The following is a 20,632-nucleotide window of genomic DNA, read 5'->3' on the forward strand; positions in this document are numbered from 1 at the left end:
GTTAGGGCAAGAACCAACTAACTAACCACTAGTCATCTCTTCCTGACAGTCTTTACCTTGCACATTTTAGGCCCACAGCATTCCTCTCACCTTTCTTACACTGGTGCTGTGCTGGGTCCAGGCTATGCTACGGAGTCAATCAATAACCAAGGGGATCTGTGACAAAGGGCAGTAGGTGGAGACTCGGATACCATCCTGCCTGTATGAACCTTCCAGTCTCAGGATTCTAGAGAGAAGTGGTAAGTTGAGTTCAGTTTTTGACTGAGCTCTGGAGCCAGCAATCCAGCCATGAAGGTAGCCAGCATCTTCCTTCTCACTGCCTTGGTCTTATTGAGTTTATCTGGTAGGTGGCTTTGCATATTTTTCTGATTTAAGTAAAACCTTTTTGACCAGTTGCTTTACTGACCACATTACTTTCTAGACTTAGAGTCTACTCTTGGACAGATCTTTTGGTCCCAGTGAGAGGAAATAAGATCAGTAGATGAGAATTATATATAGAAAGAGGGATTTTAACATAACACAGGAAAACAATTTTACTAGTGAGAACTGCCCAGACATGAAATGGTTTTCCCCAGGTAATGAGGCTGACTCTTTGTCAGAACTATGGTAGAAAATAGAAGGGATTATTTCAATATCAAGTATACTTCTAACTCTGTAAATGTTTAAGGCCAATTTACAAATTTTATGTTCTCATGGAATTGCATAAATAGCTAACAAAGATTTCCAGTTACTCCAGTATAAACGGCAGAATTTGATTAAAATTTTTATTTTTGACCTACAGAATATTTCTAGAAAAAATATTCTTCTTGAATAGACTGTATGTTTATATCTTCAAACTGTCTTAATAATTTTGACAGATGATCTGAACCCCTGGCATTGGCATCAGCTTCCTTTTTGTCTTCGGAGATGGTTAACACTTTTAAATTCTTATCAGATCTAGCAAAGAAACCTACTGACAGCCAAATCAGCACTTTGCAAAGAAAAGGAACAATACTATTTGCTGTATTTGCTAAATATTTATGGGAGCAGTGGTCCCTTTTCCCCTTCTCATGCATATTAATTAATACATATAGATGCCTGTGGTGACTACGTGCTCATTAAATTTTAGACTCAACTCGATTCTAAAATTCAGTGGGACTCTCACCGCATCAGGTTCTGACTATTCCAGGGGCCTTCTTCTCCAAGCCCCTAAGTGTCTCACTACTTTTCAATACATTTAGGTAGGAAGAACTACTTCCTTTAGATGACCTCAGAGATTGTTAGTATCAAAATCAAATCTCACCAACATTTCTTCCTCTGGATACTATCAAATTAGTTCTCCTTCCCTGCAGTGAGCTCACCCACAATCACCATTTCCTGATGGTGATGTCAACAAGACCTGCTATTTTCTAGAGAATGCAGCATGGCAATTTTAAGTATCTACCTGTAAATTCAAGAAATGTGAATTGAACTAATAGTCAGTATAATGCAATGGAGAGAGGGAGCTCTTTGGGAACTGAAGGTAAATTGTCAAAAGAGCTCCATTTTTTTTTAAACATTACTTACAAAAGAAGACTTACATGTAAGTGCAAAAGTTTTTCATCAGAAGACCTGGTTATTGCTAGTGTTCACAGCTAGTTATAGAAACTTTCCATATCTTTATCTATAAGCTGAGATAAAGATACTTATATTTCCTACATCACTGTGAGATCAACAAGCTGGTTATTACTAGAATGTCAGTGAGCGTTCAGAAGGTATTTGCTCTGTGCCTGACACATTTGAAGCAGTAAGTACATCATTTCTATTTTCAAGGAAATGGGTCAACTTGTCTTAAATATCAAATTGAGATACTTTGGTCCTAATCAAATTTTTGCTTAATTTTTTTGAGGTTTCAGCAGGCAGGGAGTGAATGGACACCAATGAGACATACTTGAAAAAAAATGGTAATAAGAAGGCGTGCGTGGTGGAAGAGGAAGCAGAGAAGTCACAGACTTAAATGGAAGCAGAAAATTCTGAATGAGAATATCTCAGGCTTCTCCCATTCATGACCCAACTTGACATGTCTGATTTATGTTTTCTAGGTAGTACTAGAGCTAACTTCCAGGAAAGAAAGGTAAAGACAATTTTGTAAATTTTTATTTCTGGGGCTAAGACTGTTTGTTCCACCCAAAGCGTAGCCTAACTCACCTTTCAATTTAAGTTAATATGAGGGTATGAATGCTGGCAAGACTTAACCCATTAAATGTGGATAGTAATTGTAGTTCCGCCACAGGCGCTTATGTTGAAGGACAAATTGACTGACACATAGGCAATTTCTCTGTAGTCATATTATGCTTGCTGTGAAGGAGTTTTTATATATACTAGGGCTATCTGGTAGGACAAGGATTTTAAGTGGAAACCTTCTAAACATCACTCCAAGCAGAGCTTCCTCCTTACAGCCAGTTTGACCATGTTGCCATAAAGTTCTCTTCATCAACAAGGTGGAGCTCTAATTTATAATGAGCAATAATAATAATAAACAAGGCTCTTCCTCTAGAAAAAATTCTATATCTAACTTTTCCAATTTTTCTTGTACTTATAATGTAAATTTCAGTAAATTTGGAGACCAGAGGATGAAGTGTCCCTCTTCTCGTTACATTTATATTTAGTGGGAAGGCTGATGGCAAACCAAAAGTGTATAAGTAAATAAATTACTACATTGGTGATGTGTTATAAAGAAGTTCTGGTTCCATTAGAAACCTAGCCTAGTTAAATCAGGGAAGGTGCCCTAAGCCAGTGAGATTTATTTTCAGCCCTGAAGGATAAATGAGTGTTAGCAAAGGGAGAAGTAGGAGAGTAAAGTGGTTAAGAGCTAAAGCTCAGGACCTAGATTGACTGGGTTTAAATCCTGGATCCAGTAATTATTAGGTGTGTAGCCTTGGGTGATTCAATTTCTTTGTGCCTCACTGCCTTTACCAGAAGAAGAGTATAATAAAAAGTTCATAGGATAGTCTATGAGTTTAAATATAATAATATTATTAATAATATTAATATTATAAATATAATATTTATATATATATAATATTAATATTATTAATATTATAAAAATATAATAATACATGAAAAGCACTTAGGACAGTGTCTGCCCTGTGAAAGTCATTTGATAATTACTAGTTCTTACTGACAGTAAACAGGCTGTGCAAAAACCCCAAGGGTAGAAGGCACTGCGTGTCTTTAATTGACTTAGAGAAGACCAGGGTGACAGGACTACCGTGTGCAAGGAAGAACACGCCTCAAGGTGTGGCTGACCTGAGAGAGCCAGCACAGGTAGTAATTGTAAATTTGAACATTATCTCACTCACTTTATTCAAACCTCACAACACCATGATGAGATAGGTAGGGAAACAACATCATTCCCGTTTTGCAAATGAAGTGACTGTGGTTCAGAGACACCAAGCGATTTACCAATGTCACACAGCTTGCAGATAGCAGAGGCATTACTTAAAACCAGGTTTTCTGACTCCAAATTTTGGATTCTTCCTCTTGGAACACTTAGTATCACTCTCCCAATCACAATCATGCTTCCATCTTTAAGCTGATCAACTCCAGGGAGATTTTAGAGACTCTGCTATAAATTCAAATGAAAAATGATGGGAAATGATTCTGTTTCATTCCATTTTTAGGCTCAATGTACAAGTGAAGTGAGTGGATGTCCCAAGATTTATAACCCTGTCTGTGGGACAGATGGAGTTACTTATTCTAATGAATGCATGTTATGTATTGAAAATATGTGAGTACAAACCTGAATTTCTTTTAAAATATATGTTTTAAGCTAGAAGTCTTCAAATTTTTACATATATTATCCCTTTAAGCCTCAAAGAATATACCAATAACATTAAACTCACCATGAGAGAAACAAAATACCTAGTTTTCCCCCAAACAATTCTTGATTTCTTTTTCTCCTTATTATATATGTTATGATTATATAGAGAGGTGTGCATGTGTGTGTGTGTGTGTGTGTGTGTGTGTGTGTGTGTGCATTATGATAGAAAGTAGTATTTATTATGTCAAGCATTATGCGAGGCACTTAATATTCACAATGACTCTATGAGGTAAATAATACTCAGCTTAATATACCCATGAAGAAATTGAGACTCAGTTAGTTTAAATAACTTGCTCAAGGTCACCCAGCCATGAGTGGCAGATCTGGTACAAAATCCTTGCTCTTTCCACTATACTTTAAAGTCAGGTACTAGACTAAATATTTGTGAGATGCACAAGAAAATCCAACATGTTTTGTCTCCTAGTTTGCTTACACTCAACGCTAACACAGTGTGGTCAATTAGTATAAGCAAAGTGCTCCGAGAGCACAAAACTAAAAAGAACTAATTGTGCCTGCTAGGATTTGGAAAAGTCTGAGGTTTTCTCTACAACATAAAGAAGGAGAGAGAGGTACTTCAAGATGAAGAAAAAACTGAACAAAAGTGAGAAAGGAATTAATAACATGGTGCTGTATAAAAGGTGTTAAAGAAAGGACAATGGGCTAGAGGAAGGAAAGTGTTTGAATGTTTCTTTCAATTAAATAAAAAAAAATCACTTCTACGATAAAAACCCAACCTTTTATAGCGAACAAGAGATAGTCTGGATTTTTTAAAGTCCACATACCCAAAATACCATTATACTTAAAAAATCATTCTTGGTGATAGCAATGATTGTGTTCACTAAAGCCCTGAAGTATGCAAATATGAATTATATAGATTAGGTGACCAAAAACATATCTATGTAATACTTTAGTGAACACAATCACTTATGGATGTGAGACCTAGCCTCAGTGGAGTTTCTGAACTGATTGTAGGTGGGTAGGTGATGGGAATTAGACTCAGGTACTCAGAGAAATAAATTCGCCACAGATTTTCTGTCTTACTCAGCTGCTGAACACTTATGTGCCAAGCATTGTGCTAGTCTCCTCTGCTTTCCTAGTGGATATAACTGAAAGAAAACAGCACAGATAAGGTAGCTTCTTGTAACTTGTGACAAGAAGTCAAATGAGGTGTGAGCAACATGCTACAGGAGTGAAGGAGAAATACAGATTGCTTCCTACTGGAAGGGTCAAGAAAGGATTCATGAAAAGGGTGTCATTTAAACTGGACTTTGCATTTTCATAGCATCACAAAAGCGCTCCAGGTTAAATAAAGGTGTAGAATGATCAAAACAAATAAAAGAGATTCCACAAGCGACCCAGAAAACTCTGTTATTTTGGAACTGATGTGGTATTAACACTTTGATTTAGGTTCAAATGACTGCATGCATTCCACATCTCTAATTCCTTGTACCATGCACCCTCTCCTTGGTCTGCTTTAAGTCGTTTCAGAAAATTCTCAGTATTTAACAAGAATTGTGGAAATAGGTCTCCAGGGAGAAACATCTAATATCCTGAAGTTTTAGGCCCAAAACATTGGATGTTCTGCTTTTTCAAAAAAATTTCCACATTAAGGACTTGTAAAAGGAACTTGAAACCACTTGTTAAAAGGAATTTGAAACCACTTGTTAATTTTCTCATGGCTTATGTTCTTGACCTTAAGGTCAAACATCATATTTCCATCCAAGGGGAGGAGAAAGCAACACAACAGCCTTGAGGCTTGGTCAATTTCCAAGTGCCACGATCAAAAGGCCCAGTATTTAGACTGAACCATTGGGAAAATATGAGCATAGAGCTGGGACACCCGGTTTCCTTAGACTTTAAAACCTACCAGTCCTACCTGCTCTTTCTATTCTTTTAAAATTATGTAAATATGGGAGCAACATTTGAATGCCAGAAAATGTAACTTCTCTTCCTATATTTCTCTGATAAGAAAACAGGTCTAGAGAGAAAATGTGTCTTTTTCAAATGCAACATATTTTCAAATGTACCATTTTGCCTTTGTCTCTACTGCCCATTAAAAGCCCCAAACAAATACATTGTATGGTTAACTAGAGCCAGGCTCTGACCTTAGTTGTTGAGCTTTGAGATGGGTAGACAAACAAGGGCTTGCATCTCCTTGATCATTAAGTGCTTAGCAGATATATTCAGTAAGAACTTTTTTTTCCTAATTCCTGTATGTCTTCTTAGGAAATCTATACTGGCAAATTCTTCTCTATAGACTACTATTCTCCTGTAGAACTTTCTGCAATGACAGAAATGCTGTCCAATACGGAGGCCTCTGGCCATGGTACCAGCACTTAAAATGTGGCTACTATAAACGAAATCCTGGATTTTTAATATTACTTAACTTTAACTGATTTAAATTTAAATAGTTATATGGGATAGTGGACAGCACAGCTATGGAAAATAAGCCAATCCGTGGGCTCTGTCTAGATGCTAACTAAAGCAGCTATCATATGGGATAAGGATATAATTTCCTTTTGCAAGATCTCACAGATGAGAATCCCCAGAGTTCTGAGGCAATGGATCAATCAATTAGAAGGTCCTGAAGTAGCCCAGGCACCAGCTAAGATGGAAACCTGGTAGCTAGGACAATGCCGTCAGAAGGAAAAGAAGCAACAATGGATTAAAGATTAATTTCAGAAGCTTTTTATAACGCCCTGCTAGATCTGTAAACTCTGTAAAGAAGGACATTTTTCCCTTTTGTTGTATCCTTAATGTATGTTATAGTTCTCAATCAATATTTGAGGAGTTAATGAATAAGTGAATGAGTAAATGAATAAGAAATTGAAACGGAAATGAATCTCAAACCTCTCTATTTTAAATAAAGCTGATCTTTTTTCCTTGTTTTTCTCCCGTTGTCACATTTTATCAACAAAGTTTAAGCTGATTTTTTTCCCCCAATCTCTTCTATAGGAAACACAAGACTCCCGTCCTCATTCAAAAATCTGGGCGTTGCTGAGAACCAAGGTTCTGAAATCCCATAAGAACACTACGATGCGGTGGCTGGCCTGACTGTTGAATAAAATGCATCTAAACACTTCCTGTTGCTCCCATATGCTTTTTCCTCAAAGGCACGTTTGATTATACTGGGGACGGAGGATGGAGGCAAACTCAGAATAAGCCAAGTTTTACAAAATACAGCAATCCTGTAATTTTGGACAGGGTTTCCTTCATGCTTTTTCCTTCCCCATCTTCCTCACATTCTGAGGACTCTGTCTCAGGAAATGTGATTGCAGATATTAAGTGACAGGACATGATCGATCATGAATACATGTAATCCCATGAGGACTAGACTAGCATTTTAAGAAACAGTTGGAAAACTCTCAGTCCAGAAACATGTTGCCCATCACCTTTCACCGACTGAAATAATTCCTTTAGGGTTCCTTGGGATTTAACTGAGCATCTATTGTGCCTGGCACTGGTCTGGGTACAGAGGCATATGATTTTGAAATGCTGCCTGTCTGGTGAAACAGAGTTTAGTCTTAAGATTTTCCATATATCTCACAATGTAGATTTCAGGTGAGACACGACTTTTTCAAAGAGGCTCTGAATCATTGAGGAAACCAAAAAAGCTACATTTTCTCAACTATGCAGTGGAGAAGCCTCTGCCTTCAGCCTTAATTCTCCCCCAGCAGAGGCCATTCCCTACTAGTTACTGAGGTGAGTAGCAGTGATGTAGAGCTCCCCATTTTCCCTGGTAGCCTGAGGACTATATCTCAGCCTTGACTTGGAGATCTGCTTCTTTGGGTCTGACAGGTTTGTGCTGAGATAACCAAAGAAGAACTAAGGCCTCATTTTGAATTAACTTTTACCACCAAACCATCCCCAAGAGATGATTTGCCATGGAAGGAAGGGACTACAGACCAGATGAACTGATCATGAGGCCGCTGTGTAGTTCACTTTGCTTTACATATGAGCCACAATAACCCTGTAAGGTTATCCTTATCTTGTGAGTAAACTTAGAAAAGTTAAGTAACCTGACTAATATCACCAGCAAATAGGTGGCAAAGTTAGGCTTTTAATTCAGGGCTGACTCCAGATCTAATGCTTCCTAGTCTAAACCACAATCACCCCAGGTGGACTATTCCTTCCCGATTTCTTTCACAGGAACTTTAGGTAACATCCTCATATTAAACGGCCTATGTGTTTATAGTCAAGGACAGCAAATAAGGTAGAAATAACGAAGTGCCTCAAAAGTAGAAAAGTAGCTATAATCACAAAAAAAGAAAAGGAGAAGCAGCTTGAATTCCTAAGCTCATACAAAGCAGCAGCCCAGAATGGAGAAGTGGGTAGAGGGTTAAGCGAACCTGAGATGCATCAGGTTCCCTGATAATAGTGGAGAATACATCACCCACTGAACCAAAGGTAGCCAATAAAATCTGTGCCACACTTGGAAAACACAGTTGCCTGACACTCTAAGGGTTAGGTTAATTTCTTGTGAAATTCAGAATATACATGACTTGAGGTTTAAATCTGACCACTAGGAGATGCTGTGGTCTACCAAGTGACTCAGCCAAACCACCACCTCACAGTTCAGGTAAGTTATGAATGCAAGATGGCTTCCAGCATCTTGTCTGTGATGCTAGAGGACATTTCAAGGACAACGCTAAGCTTAAGGAAGTTGGACACAGTAAATGGATTTAAACATTGAATGCTAGAAATTTTCGTGTCTAATTGGACCATATTACAGGAGAGAAGAGGTTTGGAGATTACAGGCAGAGACAATACATAAACCCAGATTATCTGCCTTTAATGGTTCTGCTCTCTTTCTGACCTGTTAATAAACTTAGGCAACCCACATTTCTGCCTGGCCATGCCCCCAAAGTGTTGCCAAGCCAAGTTCTCAGGACACAAAATAAGACAAACAAGAGGCAATAGCTGCCCCCGGGAAAGAAAGGATGGACAACGAATGGTACCTGAAAGCAAATTCACAAGTCACACAATTCAAGGATCTGAAACCGAGCAGGATCCTGTGGGGCCCTCCTGTGTACAAATCCTTTCCCTGGCCCCCATTTCTTGTTTGCAGGAAGAGGGCTTCAACCTCCTAGACCTTCCCTGAGTTCCAAAGAGCACATTCAAACAGTTGGTGGTCAGGAAAGTAAGAGAATGCAGAAACAAAGGCGGAGTGATCAAGAAACTATAGTGCAGTGATTAAAACCTCGAACTCATTCCCCCTCAAGGGATATACTTAACAGTATCTTTGAGTTCTTCTGCAGGAACTAAAGCCCCCACCCAGGTGGAGGATGGTAACTTCAGGCTGAGCCCAAGATTCCTGGAGCACCTCCCCGTTACCTCACCAACTCAATCAGTAGAAAGTCACATCCCCTATAGCCCTCATCCCAAATTGTACCTATAAAAATTCCTCCCTGAGAAGCATCAGGGAGTTCGGGGGTTTTTGAACATGAGCCACCCTATTCTCCTTGCTTGGTCCTGTATTAAGCCTTCCTCTGCTCCAGACTCCGACATTCTGGTTTGTTTAGCCTCACTGTGTGTTGGGCACAGAATCTTGTGTTCCGTAACATTAAAATCTTACAAATGTTTTTCCCGCCAGTCTGGATTTGGAAAGGAAGGGACAAAATGAAACCTTACCTTCCTTTCTCGACCAGGCAGCACAGAAAGAAACAGAGATGGGCCAGCTGACTTCGGTAAGGATTCTTACCCTTGGCCAGCTCCTGCAGGATTTCCCTGGATCCTGTCTGTGGGTTCCAGAGAGAGTGGGGTGTCCCAGTGGGTTTTCCCTCTACCCTTCACGGTGAGCGCTTGGCTGAGACTCCATTTTCTCCAGGGCGCGTCATACATGAATAATCTTGTCTAGGTTCAAAGTTCTCCATTGCGGCCATTGTAATTCATGTTTATCTTTGGTAAGATTAACCTGCTCATTCAGCCTTCAAACAAAATTTTATTCGCCCGAGGCGTCACTCCGGACCAGTCCAGCGTTACGTCGGACCAAGTCTGACGCGGGACCCGGTCTAGTTTCAGAGTCGGCCCCGTCCATCACCGGAAACAGTCCGGTCTCTTACGTCCGTTGCGTTCCAACTCCGGCCAGTTTCAGAACCCAGGCCAGGGGGAAAAAGTGCTCAAAGTCTGAAAGTTCTTAACACACAATGGATGGATGGAGGATTCGAGTGAATTTACCCACCACCTCCAGAGGCGGCGAGAAAGCCGCGACTCAAGGGGCTGTGCAGGTACCTTCACTGCTGTTTCTCGTCCCCCTGAGGGCTGTTGAGGGTCTCCTTGGGTTCCCTCTTCTGTCACCAGACCTGTGAAAGGATAAACTGAGGCATATTAAAAATTTTAAGTTTGAGGGGCTTCCCTGGTGGCGCAGTGGTTGAGAGTCCGCCTGCCGGGTTCGTGCCCCGGTCCGAGAAGATCCCACATGCCGCAGAGCGGCTGGGCCCGTGAGCCGTGGCCGCTGAGCCTGCGCGTCCAGAGCCTGTGCTCCGCAACGAGAGAGGCCACAAGAGTGAGAGGCCTGCGTACCGCAAAAAAAAAAAAAAAAATTTAAGTTTGAGCAAAAATTGATTCAAATCGGGCAGCGTCCAAACTAGCTGACAGGAAGGAGCTCCAAGGGTCAGTGCAAAATGGCATTTACAGCCAGAAAGGAGGGGGGACAAGGAAGTTACTAGACAAAGTTATTGCAAAGTCACTGTCCTTTAGGGGATGGCAGGGGTTTAACAGGCAGATTATTTAACTAATGCTGATTAGGCGATTGCTGATCTACTAATTTAAGATTCCATGTCTCGAAATGGAAACTATAATTCAGTTAAGTCTTGGTTTGGTGACATGGGTCTTAGCATAAGCAACTCCATTGGGGGCCTGTTGCCTTATTTTTAACAGAACCATCAGAAAGCATGTGGATTACTGTGTTCATGTCTGGTTGGTTCATTTTTTTAAAAAGATATTTACAACTGGAATATGTTTAGAGGAGACAGATAACCATGATAGATAAGAACTTGAAACTTTTTCCTATGATAGATGGTTGAAAGAAGTAGGAAACTTTCGTTTGAGGAAAGAAAAACCCTTAGAAATCTGGTGAGTCTTTTCAAACAATTTAAGGGAGAGAATGCTAACACCATGAAAGCAGAAACTTTGTCCTTTTCTTATTGCTGTATTACAGGCTGGAAGACAGTACCTAACATCTAGGAGGTGCTCAATTAATATTCTTTTTGTTACATAAATGAATGAGGAAGAGGAATAAACATGTTCTTGTTGGCCCCAAAGGGTAGAATTTAGAATAATTGCGTAGGGATTAAAGGGAGATTGATTTGGGTTCAGTAGAAAAGCATATAGTATAATGGTTAAAATCAGGGGCTCTGATTTAGAGTGCCTGGACTGGAATCTGGTTTTACCACTATTTAACCATGTGTCCTGGAAAAAGGCAGAGGATTTCTCAAAGTCTCAGTTTTCTCATCTCTAATATAGGGTCACTAAAAAGGTCTCCTGGTACATGAACATTTCCCTGATAGGAGGAGCTCTGCTTCTTCAGGTAACAATTCACTGCATTATTGAATTGTTACCTTCTGGAATAGATTCCTTAACTGGGTACAAGAGTAGACTAAAATCACTCTGCTTTTAACTGTAGAAAATTCCAAGGTTATAAACCACACCCCCAAAACAAGAACTCAAGGGTAGTGACTGAGAATAAGTTTTGTGGAAGGAGAAGGGTTTTGTGGCCATGGTGGAAAATAGGGTAGTAAACCCAACTTCCACTGTTTGTTCCTCATCCCTAGGGAATTAGGAATGCAGGACAGTTGCCTTTACTGGTTTCAGAGTATTTGAAATATAAAGCTATCAGACAAAAATAGTATACAAAAAAATATTTTTGTCCCATTGAAGAAGTAAACTTGTTTGAAATAAAACATTTTTTTAAAGTATTTCGAATAGTTTTTAAAACTATGATGATTTTTAATAGTTTATGAGCCTCCTGAGAAATAGGAACATGAGGAACATTGAAAATTTTATTTCCATTTCTCTTGCCCAATTTATCCCCTAAAAACCTTTACTTAATCCAACTAAGTAAAAATAAAATGTATTTGCATAATAAAAGAAGCAATTGCATAAAAAGGTGCAAAGCTCTTACATTTCAAAGCTCTTTTTTTTTTTTTTCCTGGATTTTTAACCACTGCGCAGCCAGGGAAGTCCCTAGGAATTTGCGTTTTAAGCCAGCTAAGCATCTGATGGGCTTGGGGGTTGGAGAACCTACGTGGGGGTATTTGGGCACAGGTAGGGACCTCAGAACAGTTTTCTTGCCCAGAGGGTGCTAGATGCATGGGGAGAAATATTGAAAATGGGGATGGGGAAAAAACTTATACTGAGTAAGTATAAAACTTATACTGAGTACTTAGCACTGCTAACAATTTCCTTTCCTTTTTTTTTTTTTATTTTTTATTGGAGTATAGTTGTTTTACAATGTTGTGTTAGTTTCTACTGTATAGCAAAGTGGAGTTCCCTGTGTTATACAGCAGGTTCTAATTAGTTATCTATTTTATACATACTAGTGTATATATGTCAATCCCAGTCTCCTGACGCATCCCACCCCCGCCACTTTTCACCCCTTGGTGTCCATACATTTGTTCTCTACATCTATGTCTCTATTTCTGCCTTGCAAACAGGTTCATCTGTACCATTTTTCTAGATTCTAAATATATGTGTTAATATACAATATATGTTTTTCTCTTTCTGACTTACTTCACCCTGTATGAGTCTCTAGGTCCATCCACATCTCTACAAATGACCCAATTTTGTTCCTTTTTATGGCTGAGTAATATTCCACCATATATATACGTGCCACATCTTCGTTATCCATTCACCTGTTGATGGACATTTAGGTTGCTTCCATGTCCTGGCTATTGTAAATAGTGCTGCAGTGAACACTGTGGTACATGCATCGTTCTGAACCATGGTTCAGAAAGGTATATGCTCAGTAGTGGGACTGCTGTGTCACATGGTAGTTCTATTTTTAGTTTTTTAAGGAACCTCCATACTGTTCTCCATAGTGGCTATATCAATTTACATTCCCACCAACAGTGCAGGAGGGCTCCCTTTTCTCCACACCCTCTACAGCATTTAATGTTTGTAGATTTTTTTTTTGCGGGGGGGGGGGGGGTAGGAGTTTATTAATTATTTATTTTTGCTGTGTTGGGTCTTAGTTTCTGTGCGAGGGCTTTCTCTAGTTGTGGCAAGCGGGGGCCACTCTTCCTCGCGGTGCACAGGCTTCTCACTATCGCAGCCTCTCGTTATGGAGCACAGGCTCCAGACGCGCAGGCTCAGTAGTTGTGGCTCACGGGCCTAGTTGCTCTGCGGCATGTGGGATCCTCCCAGACCAGGGCTCGAACCCGTATCCCCTGCATTGGCAGGCAGATTCTCACCCACTGCGCCACCAGGGAAGCCGCGTTTGTAGATTTTTTGTTGATGGCCATTCTGACCGGTGTGAGGTGATACCTCATTGTGGTTTTGATTTGCATTTCTCTAATGATTAGTGATGTTGAGCATCTTTTCATGTATTTGTTGGCCATCTATGTGTCCTCTTTGGAGAAATGTCTATTTAGGTCTTCTGCCCACTTTTGGATTGGGTTGTTTGTTTTTGTGATATTGAGCTGCATGAGCTGCTTGTATATTTTGGAGATTAATCCTTTGTCAGTTGCTTCATTTGCAAATATTTTCTCCCATTCTGAGTGTTGTCTTTCCGTCTTGTTTATGGTTTCCTTTGCTGTGCAAAAGCTTTTAAGTTTAATTAGGTCCCATTTGTTTATTTTTGTTTTTATTTCTCTTACTCTAGGAGGTGGGTCAAAAAGGATCTTGCTGTGATTTATGTCAGAGAGTGTTCTGCCTCTGTTTCTCTCTAAGAGTTTTATAGTGTCCGGCCTTACATTTAGTCCTTTAATCCATTATGAGTTTATTTTTGTGTATGGTGTTAGGGTGTGTTCTAATTTCATTCTTTTACATGCAGCTATCCTTTTTTCCCAGCACCATTTATTGAAGAGGCTGTGTTTTCTCCATTGTATATTTTTGTCTCCTTTGTCAAAGATAAGGTGACCGTATGTGCATGGGTTTATCTCTGAGCTTTCTATCCTATTCCATTGATCTATATTTCTGTTTTTGTGTCAGTACCATACTGTTTCGGTGACTGTTACTTTGTAGTACAGTCTGAAGTCAGGGAGGCTGATTCCTCCAGCTCTGTTTTTCTTTCTTAAGATTGCTTTGGTTATTCGGGGTCTTTTGTGTTTCCATACAAATTGTAAAATTTCTTGTTCTAGTTCTGTGATAAATGCCATTGGTAATTTGATAGGGATTGCATTGAACATGTAGATTGCTTTGGGTAGAATAGTCATTTTCACAATATTGATTCTTCCAATCCAGGAGCATGGTCTATCTCTCCATCTGTTTGTGTCATCTTTGATTTCTTTCATCAGTGTCTTATAGTTTTCTGAGTACAAGTGTTTTACCTCCTTAGGTAGATTTATTCCTAGGTACTTTATTCTTTTTGTTTCATTATTTAAGCAGTACCTAACTTTTAGCTAAATAATATGAAACATGTAGATAATAAAATGATGTTCATGAAAAAGGAATAATATAGGTTTTTGCTTTCCAACAAGTCAACATTCAACATTCACTGGAAAGCCAACAAACATCAAAAGTAAAAAAGGCTTGTTGGAGATAAGGTCAAAAGACACTTGGTTTGGTGGATTGCTATTTGTGGCCATGCATTTTTTTAGATAGTAATAGGTGACCATTCTATTTATTGCATGTGTAGTCATGAATAAAGCATGTAAAATAAAATTAATACTATTCTGGGGGGGCTTTTTATTATTCCCTGTTGAAGGAAGGACTAACAGAAAGTGGCAGATTAGGAGTCATCGAACAGTTGTGTTAGAAACAGAAAATAAACACAAAGAAAACTACTGACAAAATAAGAAAAATACATACCTGTGAAATTTAGAGGAGCAAAAAGCAGGAGCCATGTGTACTATAAAAACAAATATAAAACAAAAAGACAAGAACAACAACAAAAGAAACATAGAGATAAGCACCTGAATAGAAAAAGAATGAGAAGCAGAGAGAAAGACAGTGAAAATTTAGGAAGTTTTATAGTGATTATAATTCTTCAAGGCCATATTCAATGTAAGTTATTATATTTTGAACTGCTTATGCTACATATCAGGGTTTTTAAACTCTTTTGTTTATTGAAATGTATGTGCTTTTCTTTAAAACTTACAGCTATATTTTTGAAATAAAGTTTTTTTTGATTTCTAGAGAACTTTAAAATATTCAAAATGACTTAATGGAAATTAGCTTTCAAACCTTAACAATGTAAATTACTATCAGGTGAAAGTTAATGAAGAATAATAAATAGGAGCCAACCTGTATTGAGTAATTAATCCCATGTGCCAGACCCTATGTTAAATGCTTCCCTTGCATTGTCCCACTGAATCCTCACAGTGACCCCTGAGATCCTCATTTTAGGAATGAGAAAACTGAGATTCTCATTCACTCAGGGTCAGAGCTATTAAAACTGCAGAATTCCTTGGCTTATCTGTCATGTTACACTGCCTGTCCATCTCTTACTTATAACTGCTACTGCCTCTGCCTTCTGTAACAGCATTTATAGCCTCCCCTTCTTTAAAAATAATTACTCCAGGTTCCCTGAACCTACCATGCTCTCTGGCCTCTGCATTACTTCTCTGACTGAGTTGTCCTTATTGTTCAACCTCCCCACCATTCACACACACATACACACACACACACACACACACACATTATTTGCACACAATCCATCTGTCTAATTTTTTCTTGGCTTATCAGATGCAGGTGTGACCTCTGAGAACTCTTTCTTAATACGACTCTTCTTAAGTGCCCCCTCTTTTTGCTCCTTTTATGTGCTTGGCCAATTTCTCAAACATCTTTTCAAGATCTCTGCCACTGCAGAAACCACAGTCTCCCCAGTGTTTTCTAGGTTTTCCTCTTTTCTTGATTTTCTAGGCATTCTAAGCACTCTTAGGTATATGAGTCAGGTCAATAAATTTGTTTCATAGCCAAACACTACATCCCCTTCCCCAACTCATGCTCATCAGAAAAATCAACTGTATCTAGTAGAGCTAAAAAGTGAGGACCAACAAAATTTTCCATAGAACTTGGACAATGGAATCCATTCCTAAAACACTCTCTCAAATCCAACCCTTCTTCTCCATTTCCTCAAATACTGCCCTCTCTAAGCCCAGCATTACTTCTGATGTGGTTTAATATAACTCACTAGGTGCTCTATCTGCCCAAGGTTATTCAGTCTGTCTTCCTTCCAGTGTATCCTCCTACTCTATACACCGCACAGTGCCAACTCTTTCTGAACGAGTAAATACTTCTAGACCACACAATAAAGTAGTACTTTGATTTTTTTTAAAAAAGCTGTGAAGGCTACACATTGTCTACTGAAGAAAGTCCTAATTTAGCCTGGTGGTTATAACCCCTCAGGAATATAAAACCTCACATGTTCCTGTCTTCACTCTAGGCATTTTTCTCACGATAATGTCTTTCTGCATTCCTTTTTTACCTGTCACTTTTACCTATTTAATAAACATCACACACACATGTGTTATCACTTAAGGTAGTAGTTCTCAAACTTTAGACTCCATGAGAATCCCCTGGAGAGCTCCTTTACGATTTCAATGGCCAAGCCTTACCCTCCAGATATTATGGATCTGTTGATTTGAGGTGGATCCCACTGATTTGTCATCCATCTCAGTTGTTAAATCTCCCACGAATTTTTCCTGCTCTCCCAAGCCTATCTCTTCCAAATTCCCATAATAATTTGTTGGTTCCTCTCTTATTGTAACCACAGTCAACCTTGAAATATAAGAAAGTGTGCTAATGTTTATTTGTTTTAGTTTCCTAAGGGGAGTGATTGAGTCCTAAGTATCTCTGTATTCTGTATTACACAAACACAGAACATTCTCAGTATACTGACTCAATAAATAAACGAAAATTAATTTTATATCATGAATCTGGTGGTGGTCAATATTTTTAAAGAGTTGGGTTTCCTTCTTTCATATTAGGTGAAAATTCCTGTTTGAAAATTGATGTGTGGAGAAGGACGCCTTTTCCTTTACCCAATTATATTCAGTATCTGGGGTCTGCAAGTTAAACTGATATATTACAGATTAACAGGAGAAAAACGGCTGATTCATATGCATATGAAAGCTAACAAAAGAAGTAACTAGCTCACTAGATGGTTAAACATAGAGGCATAGATGCCTAACTCAGTAGGGGAAAAGGAGGGAGAAGAAAAGGCTTCTGTGGGAAGAACAAATAGGAGAGACAAATGGGTTTTTAGGAGAGCAGATGAAAAAGTTTGTGATGATGTTTGTCTGTGCAGGTGTGAATGGTCTTCACGGCCTTATTTTCATTTATAATAGGTTTACTCGTCTTCTTTCATCTCCCACTAGACCTGCCCCAAAGATGGAATTTACGGCAGTCTTATTTCCCAGAAGTTGCCTGGATCTATGGATAAGCTGTTCCTTCTGTTCAGTAGATAAAATTCTGCACATACGAGGATGGGAGAAAGCGCCACTGTGCATGGAAAAAGAAAGCAAGACCTTCAAGGGAGGTAAGACTGAGGGATTGGGGGTTTTATGCCTATTATCCCCCCTTTCTGCTTTCAGTGTAGATGGAAATGAGAACAAGGTTTCTTAGGGGTGAGAGGGAAAGGAACATGTAAAGGCATGGGGAAACCTACCTAAGCATCAAGGAGGGTTATCTTCAAGGAAGAGATTATCACTGTTCTCAAAGATATCCTGATGCTAGATTTGTCACTTGTTTCACATCCCTACTACCAACACTCTCCAAAATCCCTGCTCCAGTGTAACTTATGCTTTTACTTCTCTCATATCTTGTTCCTACCTTTATCTGTCTATCTCTACCACATTTAACTGGAGGTCTATCGGAAGACAGCGAAGTGTACCATCCCTACAAATTGTGTCTATGGGAACAAAAATGGGTTTTTTGTACATGTAACTAGGAAGGAGGAGGCTTATTGATGATTTTGGAAAGTGAGACAGAGTTTTCCTCTCAGACATTCAAAAGGTCAAAGCCAGTAGTTACTTACCTTATATAAAGTACTTTCAGTCAAACATAATTGAGAGACACTGGTATTAAGGATGTTAAGTTCTGAAAGAGAGAAGAGGGATAATTTGGCTTATTCTAAGGAAGCTGGGTGAAATACTCTATTTGAATGTCACTAGAGCAGAAAGAGACTGAGGCTGGGACACAGCAAAGTCCCCTAACACCCAGGCAGCACCAGCTTTCTCAGGATAACATTGGCTGGAAGTCCGTTTCAGGTGGTAGGCAAGGAACTAAGAGAAAATTCACCTCTGTAACAGGATCCTTTTAGCAGTGAGAGGTCTGCACTTTGGTCCCAGGAGAGGAAATTGTAAGCTTCCCTAGAAGGGATGGAAGGAGAAAGCAGAAGCAGGAAGGAGAAAGCCCTCTCCACTCTGACCTGTGTGTCCTTGACAGTCCTGTATTGTCTGACATGAAGTTCCTCTTAGAACCCAGAATACCCAGATGGGAAGACCTGGTGCTATTTATAACTCCCAGTGTGGCCCTGACACCTGCCAATGAGGTTGCTGTGTAATTATCCACCCGTCCTTTCAAAATGAAGGGAATTTCAGGGGTCACTTGTTTTTCATTCCTTAAAAAGGTAAACAGTGAGTTGGGCATCAGATAGAAACATCTGCCTCTGTCCTCCTCAACTTCTGATTTCTACCCTTCAATAGGCACCAACTTCCCACCTAATTCCCCTTAAAAACCAAACAGTAGAGAGGTGTGTATATTTCAGTTCCTCCCCCATGATACTCGCATGTTACAGAAAGCACTGAAGCATGCTGCAAGACAATCACTTGAAATTAGCTTTGAGAGGGCAAGGTTTGCACGGGTCAGTTATTTCCCCTGAACTGGGAGACAGCACTTTCAGTGTGAGAGAAGGAGAAACACAGCTGTAAGGGACATTGAGGACAAGATTGGCCAAAACGTGTAAAGTAAGGAACAGAGCAAAACCAAATCAAGCATTAGAGGAGGATTTCTCAGGGCTCAGATCATTCCCATATCATATCCATATCAAAATGATTTTTAGGGTTCCTTTCCCTTCATCCCAGCTAAGCTCTTCAATTCTCTCTGCCGAGTCCCAGGTAAACCTAGGCCATCACCTGACCCAGCTTCTAAATCTTAATCTTTAGCTGTTTATCCTACTGTTCTCACCTGGATATATCTGTTGCCCAAGGCAGACTAAGTGTAAGACATGTCCATCTGTCTCCAGAGATCAACTTAATTAAAATGAGCATATCCTCGTTGCAAACAAGATGGGTTTTTATTGACGTTTCAGGAAAACTCGGATGGAGTCATTCTCCTAAGATAGAGTACTGCATTTATTTACTGAAAGCCACTGGGAAGGAATGATTGATGGGCCAAGGTTTGCATTTCACCATATGTAACACAAGGAGTCTGTACTTAGTGTTGCTGTGTCCCTCAGTATGCAGTCAATGGAAAATATATTTGATTGGAGCAAGAGAGAGCTACTTAAGTGACCTCCTTTATTTTAGTATTAATGTTAGACCACAAATGAATCAGGTCTTCTATATAAAAACCGGTATTTTAAAAGTCTTTTAATTAAATAAAAAATTACTAACTTTCAGCGTGGAAACCAAGAATGATCTACGTATTGAAGCACATGAGACTTTTTAAGATCAGATATACTGATTCGTTGGCCTATGAGACTACTATAAACGCAAATGGGAGATCCCAACTGAAAGGCTTCTTTCTAAAGATTCGTATGACATTCACTGTATGAATACCGGGATCCTGCAGTAAATGTGCCCTCATGTTTAACTTGTTCTTGCCATGTCTGCTTACCTTGACTTTCAGATTAGTTTTGTTCCCACTGCTTTTTGCACCTGGGTTTCCCTTCCCAGGTGCTTAATTGCAGGGAACTGTCTTGTATTCCAGGGAATTTATTTCTAATGCTCTTTACTGCACCATATTTGAGGCATTTCCTTTTATCGTGGACTGGCAGAAAATCACATCAATGCCAATGCAGTGAGATTTGTGAGAGAAGAGGATGGAAAAGGCAGAATTTGGCTGTTTTTAAACTCTCTTGCATAAGTAGGCTCTACAGGGTATTTGAACTGTACTTCCTTGAAGAATAATTACGTATATCATAAAATTAGTCAACAATGAAAATTGTTACTAGACCAAGTACAGGACTAAGATAATCCCTCGGCTGTTCAAAACCTCAAGGAACACTCCTATCAGGTGAGAGTCACAGAGCAGGACCTCAGGAGTCAGAGGGAGGAGGCAGAAGGTTCTAGTTCATTTCCTACCTCTTCTAGCTTCTGCTTTACTCATTAGCTATAAACTAAGTGTGAATTTCCTTTATTCAGTCATTTGTTGGCTGGCTTCATTATCTTGGGGGAGTCAACCAATTAGAGGAAAGAAACTCTGAAGGAGAAGAGACATTTCATTGATTTTTTAGGACCTTCTTTAATCCAGAACCCTGAGAGGCAAAGAAAAGAGATTTCCTAATCATATCAAAAATCTTGGCAGATTTAAGCAAGATAATCCCATATAAAGCCTTCAGGTATCTCCATATTTGAAATTAGTCCAATCTCTGGAAAGAGAAGGGGATAATAGGTGCCTGTAGAGGTTTAAAAGTTTTGTGAGCTCCAAAGAGGCTTCATGAAGCATCTCCTTTCATTGTCCTTCTAT

General features: G+C 39.4%; 1 protein-coding gene across 1 annotated transcript; it reads left to right on the forward strand.

The window, feature by feature from the left end:
- Window positions 1–231: 231 nt before the first annotated feature.
- SPINK1 (serine peptidase inhibitor Kazal type 1) lies at window positions 232–6,997 on the forward strand. The gene is made up of 4 exons (XM_082834871.1): window positions 232–343; window positions 2,061–2,092; window positions 3,642–3,748; window positions 6,797–6,997. Exons 1-4 carry the CDS (start codon window positions 289–291, stop codon window positions 6,840–6,842), a joined length of 240 nt encoding a protein of 79 aa, XP_082690997.1. The 5' UTR covers window positions 232–288; the 3' UTR covers window positions 6,843–6,997.
- Window positions 6,998–20,632: the final 13,635 nt, after the last annotated feature.

The sequence above is a fragment of the Leucopleurus acutus genome (genome assembly GCF_964270905.1).
Source record: "Leucopleurus acutus genome assembly, chromosome: 3".
Classification (NCBI taxonomy): Eukaryota; Metazoa; Chordata; class Mammalia; order Artiodactyla; family Delphinidae; genus Leucopleurus; species Leucopleurus acutus.

Coding starts and splice junctions, on each gene's coding strand:
- SPINK1 (XM_082834871.1), top strand. CDS start 289: ATGAAGGTAGCCAGCATCTTCCTTCTCACTGCCTTGGTCTTATTGAGT. Junction 2,093..3,641: donor CTAACTTCCAGGAAAGAAAG/GTAAAGACAATT, acceptor TTCCATTTTTAG/GCTCAATGTACAAGTGAAGT. Junction 3,749..6,796: donor ATGTTATGTATTGAAAATAT/GTGAGTACAAAC, acceptor TCTCTTCTATAG/GAAACACAAGACTCCCGTCC.